Raw genomic sequence first — 7,500 nt, 5'->3', positions numbered from 1 at the left:
GCTCAAACAATATTCCAGGCTGCCCTCTAAATAGCATGAAACACGATCAGACCCTCTGGAATCAGTATTTTACTAAAGCCTTCCCACAGGCTTCGTGCCTCACGAATGGAGAATAGCAATTATCATAACTCTGCAAAAAGGCAGGCTAGCTGCATACCCTAGAAAGTACAGATCCAAAAGTCTTACTAGTCTCAAGGAAAGCATGATCACAGAAATTATAAATGACATTGGAAACCTCCAGACACTAAAACCAACACAGTTTGTTTTTGTCAAGTGGAGGTCATGCCTAGTCAACCTGATGCACATTTTGAGAAGGTCACCAAAGCAATGGGTGCAGGCAAAATGGTTCACACTGCCTACCTTCACCTGGCCAAATCATCCGACAAAATATTCTACTTGGGCATTGTTGACATACTCAAGGGGTTAGGTATAACAGCATCATCCTGTGAATAGCCAGATGGCTTACAGACAGGACCTAGGAAATTATAATTGGGGAGTTCACCTCTGCAAAGAGGCCATTCACCAGCTGAGTCCCTCAGACATAGGTCCTAGGACCACTCATCGTTGGCAATCAATTCTCTAAAGTCAAAGCTAACATCAAGGGCCTCTGGCTGACCAAATTTGCAGACAATTGCACATTAGCAGCAGTCACAGAATAGCCCACTGACAAGAATATTCTCCAGGAAGGGCTGACAAAGAAATAATTGGTGCAAGAGCCATGGACGAAAACTAAATGCCAAGAAATGTATAATACTATCATTCGGGAAGTCATCTACCACTAGTAACCATCACACTGACAACATACTACTACAGTCAACCCAGTAATCAGGAACTTGGGGGCACATTAAGAAAGTAATCTAGTCTTTGCCCATCATGTGTCTACAGTAGTGAGGAAATCTTTCTATGTTGGGCAACTTATAAACAAAGGTATGGCATCTAGGTCCAAGGAGGTCATAGTTCTACTGTATTCAACATTCATCAGACCTATCATTGAGTACAATGCCCTCTTTTTCTATATACCTAAACAGGCATATCCAACAACTGAAATGTCAGCAGAGGTTCCTCAACAAAAGTATACAGTGTGTAAGTAACATGTCCTACATGCAGACCACTTCAAAGCCCTATCCCTGCATTCAGTCTTCTACAGCCTGTTGAGGGAAGATCTCTATACCTGGAATGCAAGGCATAGTCAGACCCCATACTGATGGATCTCCTGCATATCAGCAAATCAAACAGCACCAGAATTCTATTCTAAACACCTAAATCTTGCCTGTGATACAAACTGAACCTGCTGAAGAGACAGGTATATATCCCAGAGACTAACCCTTCTCTGGAACAGTCTACGTGATGCAGAATTCCCTCTTAAGCCAACTCAAGTTTAACTTGGACAATTGTATGAGGAAACAGGAAATTAATTCCTGGTTTGGCACCTATACCTCTACCAGACACATGAAATGATTCATCCCCCAGGCCCCTCCTTGTAAATGTTTCAATCTCTAGGCCCTTGCTTGTAAATATTTCATCTCCTAAGCCCCTGCTTACACATATCAAGGGCATCAGAACTTGTCAAATATTTGAGATGCATGGCTAGGATTAAAAAAGTCCCAGTGGTCATTAGTCTAATGCACACAAATCTATGAGCCAGAGTAGTCAGTGTGGTGTTGTTTGCTTGCCTTAAGATTTAGGATACATCTCAGACACTCTTGTAGCTGACCTAAAAGGTGTTTCTCTAAAGTATGCTAGGTCCCACCAATACAGTCAGAGCATTCCTGTTTGCTTGCCTTAAAGGATATATCTCAGAAAGAGACTCGCTGCAGCCAACCTGTAATATCCAGTATGTACATGTGTATAAATATGACCCTGTCAAAGACCTACCCAGCACCCAAAGAACAAAACAGGACCACTACCCCTCATACATGCTTCTACAGGTCCCAAACTCAGAACTCCTTCTTTTTCAAAGCCTACACAATATATTCTAAACAAAAGTGAAAACAAAATATTAAAAGACTGTCCTAAGCTCTCCTCCAACTTTTGTTTACTCTTGAGTTTCTGACTGAGCCACAAACCCTGTAAGAAGTTCAAAACATAGTTAGCACCCTACAAAACTGTACTCCACAAACAGCATTTCAAGTAAGAGAGAAACAATTCTTGACACAATTCGCTGGAGTCCTATTTTAGAAGGTCCTTGTAATATAAGCTTTTCAATGGTGGTTCACTCTTAGGCTGAATGAAATATTAATTCTAACTTTAGATCTTTACATCTTTAATGAGGTTCTGGTTAAATTTTAATTATCTTTTTTATTCCTTCCCAACTAACCATCAGTACTCAGATGCCCTCCCATAGCTTTAGCTTCTCTGCCTTCCCCGAAATGACTTGACATGAAAGAAGAGAATGGAAAAATCTAAGTTCGGACAGTGCTACCCCCCCTCAGATGCGACCATCCTTAGTGGCCAGGAAGAACGTATGGAATGTAACAGGCTCCGATATATACACTGGTGACCAAACTTTTTATTAAGCCCTACCCCCTTCCCCGGAAGCTGACACCAATCTCACAGGCAGGATGAGTCAAGAGGTATGGTCTGTGAAGACATGCCCAATCTAGAATCATACGGTGGTTATGCCTCCTTGGTCCACACACTACTCCTACTCCTAGTCCTAGCCTCTACCAGAGCTTGAAGGATCTGCATACTTTGTGTTCATCCTCCCTGCCAGCCTGTCAAGCATCTGAGCCTCTAACTGACCTCTGATCATCTGGGTCATAGTCAGGGTTTCGACCCTCTACACCACCAGGCTGGCTTCTAAATTTTATTGACTGTACTAACATTCATTGAAAATTACGGTCTCAACTGTGCATGCATAGGTATGAACACTTTTAATATATGAATAAACAAATACATAAAACAATGAATAGAGAAAACAGCATCTAGTGAGGTGGCAGATATTTAAAATAGAACTTGCTGTCTGCACACACCCTTATGGAATATACTTAACATGGTCTCCAAATAGTACCCCCCCCCCAATAAATTATGGAAAAATCTAAGTTCGGACAGTGCTACCCATCAGATGCAACCATCCTTAGTGGCCAGGAAGAAGGTATGGAATGAAACAGACACTGATATATACGCTGGTGACAAGACTTTTTATTAAGCCCTACCTCTTTCCTACCTCTTTCCCCTGAAGTTGACACCAACCTCACAGGCAGGATGAGTCATCAAGTGGTATGGTCTGTGAAGACATGCCCAACCTAGAATCAAGGTGTAATTATGCCTCCTTGGCCCACACACTCCTCCTATCCTTGTGATCTTCCCTAGTCCTAACCTCTACCAGGGCTTGAAGGATCTGCATACTTTGTGCCCATCCTCCCTGCCAGCCTGTCATGCATCTGAGCCTCTAACTGACCTCTGATCACCTGGGTCATAGTCCGGGTTTCGACCCTCTACACCACCAGGCTGGCTTCTAAATTTTGACTGTACTAACACTCATTGAAAATTACTGTCTTAACTGTGCATGCATAGGCATGAACGCTTTAATATATGAATAAACAAATAATAAATAAAACAATGAATAGAGAAAACAGCATCTAGTGAGACGGCAGATATTTAAAATAGAACTTGCTGTCTGCCCACACCCTTACGGGATATACTTAACATGGTCTCCAAATAGTACCCCCCCCCCAATAAATAATTAAATAAATAAATAAAATAGAACAAAATTCTGTGCTGCACTGTCTCCTGTTGTCTTCCCGGTACCATTTCTAAACCAGGAATTACAATGTATAAAATACCTGAAATTAAGCTGCCAATATCATAGTCAGAAGCCTTTCCTTTGTAATAAGTTCAGATCTTTTACAGTCTTCCGATCTACAGGTTTACCAACACAAGCAAGGGGCAGAAAACATGGTACTTACTGGGCATTTATAGTCCTTTGATCGTTCATGCTTCAGTGAATGCATTATCAAAGTGTACCGTCTAGGGAAGACGAGTCCACACTCATGGCACTTATGTTCTGGCTCAACATCTTTACTGTCAGGGATCTCTCTCTTTGGTTGCTTCATCTTTTTGCCTCTCTGCACCAACTTCATAGCAACCTAATGTGATTAAATCAGTGTAAAGAAAATTAGTGATTCAATTAATTTACTTTTCAAATCCTGAAAATCATTAATTCTCTCCAAATGCAGTTAAATGTCAAAGCAGTGGCAACATACTTGTGTAATTAAGATTAACACTGGAAAAGCATTCAACAAGTACTAAGGTGAATAAATTATTTAAATTCAGTACATTTGCTTCCTGCTTCATCATGGATGCAGTCAACAGTATCATATAATATTTTTACAACATTTGCAACAGACATGTGAAAATCTACAGAAGAGCTCAGTGTGCTGTAGCAACATTTGTATCCAGGGCTTTAACTAAAGTTACAGAAGAGACATTTTTACTGTATCAGAAGATCTATAAAGGACACTCAACTTGGATATTTTTACTATATCAAGAAAACTAAAAGCCACCTCCTTGTGAAACCTACAACTGGGTTTTTCTTCTCTTCCATTCCAAACAGGTATTTTTTTCTGGAATATGAAATGATCATCAGAATGAGCACTCTGCAGTGTTGCACACTATTATGTCTAGCTACACTCCAACTAGACACTTATCCACTGGACCCAACAATTAGAATAAGTGAGCATATTTACTGCAAAATAAAGAAAGATTTGATATCTAAACTTTCTCTGAGGCTACACAAACGTAAACCCGCTGGATTTATAGAAACTCAAAGCAGTTGCAAGACAGTAGCTTTCCTAGCACAAGGTGATGTGGGAAGGCATCTCAGACCCACCGAGTGGGTCTTATTGTATACTTAATACAGTAATAATCCATCCATTACAGCTAGTACAGAGGAACTTCTACAGTGGGTTTACGAATGGGTAAATTCCTAATCAGGGTGGCAGAAACAAAAGGAAATGGTTCAGAAGACTGAGTCCTGAAATACCAATGGCAGCCCAGTTCCTGGTGTCACAGCCAAACAATAACACTCTGTGAAGATGTGAATGTATAACCAAATGGCCACTGCAGGGATGTCTGATGCAAACACTGGAAACAGCTACATCTCTACAGGGATAAAGCACTGACAGCAGATTTTTCAAACAAGGAGTGAGCTATCCAATGACAAAAGATAATGCACTCGGTAAGCCACACAGGGAGGATTTGCATGTAGAGCCAATGTAAACAATACAGGGGCCTTAAGTAAACTTCAGCTTGATGCTCCACCCAACATTTCCCACATCACTCATACATTCCTTTCACTTCATTACTGTGAATATATCCTGAAGATGCTAGTTCCAACAGAAAATCAGTCTGATCACAGATTTATTAGTTTCAACAGCATTTACAAAGTACAGTTGTGTACACTTACCATAAATGTAGATGTTCAAGTGTATTCACTGTTGCAGTCATTACATTTGGGTAATCTGCTGGCAGGTTGCCCTCAGTCGGCCTGATTAACAAAGTCTTGGGTCCTGCGTCGGTTGCTGTCCCTTCTTTCATGACGTCAGGTCGTCAGCCGTATAAAACATGCAGCCGACGCCATTTTCATTAGTTTTTCTTGCCCAAGATGTCAGGTGCCCCCCAAATGGGGAACAAAAAAAAATATATATATATATATATGCATATAATTTAGAACACAAAAAATATACCTCCAAATAAAAGCAAATACACCAAAAAGGCTTTTAAGCATAGTAAAAGGAAGAGGTATAGTAAGAGAAAAATAGGGGGCTGGAGAGTGGGTAACCAGGACTGCAACAGTGAATACACTCAAACATCTACATTCATGGTAAGTGTACACAACTGTACTATGTTCTTTGTGTTTCACTGTTGCAGTCATTACATTTGGGTAGAATCCCAAAGCTATGGTTGGGAGGATGGAATTATACAGCATTAGGAGCAGCTATAAGGCCCTGCAGGACAACAGTGGCAAAGCCAGCTCTGGATTTAGAGAAAGAGGTAAATGGTAATGTTTGGTGAACGTATGAACTGAGCTCCAGGTAGCAGCTTCTAGAATGTCTCTGGAAGGAACCCCCCCTGAGAAAGGCTGCAGAAGTAGATGCAACCCTAGTGGAATGGGATCTGATCCCCTTGGGGACACGTTTACCATGGGGCATGTAGCAGAAATAAATACAATGGCTTATCCATTTTTAAATAGTCTGCTCTGAAACAGCCTTCCCCTCTGCCCCTGCAGCAAATGCCACCAGTAATTGCTCAGATTTTCTTAGAGATTTTGTCCTGTTTAAGTAGAATCTTAGTTGCCTGTGTACATCCAATGAATGCAGAATGCGCTCACCCTTGTTCTGTGGATTTGGGAAGAAGGTTGGCAGATGAATGGTCTGATTAAGAGACACACTAGATACCACTTTAGGCATAAAGGATGGATTAGTCCTGAGAGCCACCCTGTCCAGGTAAAATATAATAAAAGGCTCCACTGCCATGAGAGCCTGTAGTTTTGAAATCTTTCTAGCTGAAGTGACTGCTAAAAAAAAAGCTGTCTTCCAAGAGAGAAATTTTAGGTCTGCAGTAAGCAGCTGGCTCAAAAGGAGGTAGAGTGAGTTTTTTCAACACAAAATTGAGGTCCCATGCAGGTGTTGGTGCTCTTCTGGGAAGCTCTTAAATTTTTGGCCTCTCTAGGGTACTGCTTTAGCAGGGGATGAGAAAAGAGGGGAGGCACTGTGTTGTAATGAGCTGAAATGGCAGAGGCATGGATTTTGATGGAAGAAAAAGATAGGCCCCTGTGAAGCATCTCAGTTAAATATTGCAGAATCTGAGGAATACTGGGCATTGCTGTGCTTATTCCTTGTGCTAGGTTCCAGGCACAGAATCTCTTCCATTTGTCAGCATAAGATTTTCTAGTGCTAAGCCTTCTAGCCTCCAAAATGACATCCATCACAGGTTTGCTGAGAGATGCAACTGGTGAGATTAGTTGATTAGCCATGCTGCAAGATTCAGAGTTTGGAGCAGAGTGTGCAGAATTTGATAGTTCTACTGAGACAGTAGATAAGGTGTCTGATGCAGGTACCACGGAGGAAGGTGCGACATATTGCGTAGGAGCGGGTAGCAGTGTTGGCGAGGCCAGTCTGCAGCAATTAGAATCACTTTTGGTTTTAGTTGTCCTGGATGAAGATAGTCCTTGAAGGCTGTCAGAGCATTCATTACAGCTAGCATCTCTTTCTGGTTGATACGTAGGTGCATTTGATTTGGGTTCCATTGACCCTGAATGCATCTCCCTGCCAGATGCGCCCCCCCCCCCCAAAGCATAATCCGATGAGTCTGTAGTCAGGGTTTGGGTGGCAGGGGTTGAATGAATGACAGTGCCTTGTTTTGGTGGCAGGCCTCTGCACACCATAGAAACTCTTGCTGCAGGCAAGGAATGATAGGAATCATTGTTTCCAGCCTGTGACAATGTTGACTCCATAAGCTTTTTAGGTACCATTGAAGTTTCTTCATATGCAGTCTTGC

General features: G+C 41.7%; 1 protein-coding gene across 2 annotated transcripts in view; it reads right to left on the bottom strand.

Moving 5' to 3' along the window:
* Positions 1-7,500, bottom strand: part of ZBTB11 (zinc finger and BTB domain containing 11) — a 1,204,127-nt gene that overhangs the window by 679,129 nt on the left and 517,498 nt on the right. For both annotated transcript variants that reach the window (XM_044071594.1, XM_044071595.1), the window contains exon 5: positions 3,909-4,088. In XM_044071594.1, the coding sequence (XP_043927529.1) occupies positions 3,909-4,088 (180 nt within the window). The remainder of the gene's footprint in view (positions 1-3,908; positions 4,089-7,500) is intronic.

Source organism: Protopterus annectens, chromosome 5.part0, assembly GCF_019279795.1.
Source record: "Protopterus annectens isolate FY-2018-M chromosome 5.part0, PAN1.0, whole genome shotgun sequence".
Lineage (NCBI taxonomy): Eukaryota > Metazoa > Chordata > Ceratodontiformes > Protopteridae > Protopterus > Protopterus annectens.
The sequence above is the reverse complement of the archived record's forward strand: the minus strand, read 5'-3'. Positions and strand labels throughout refer to the sequence as shown.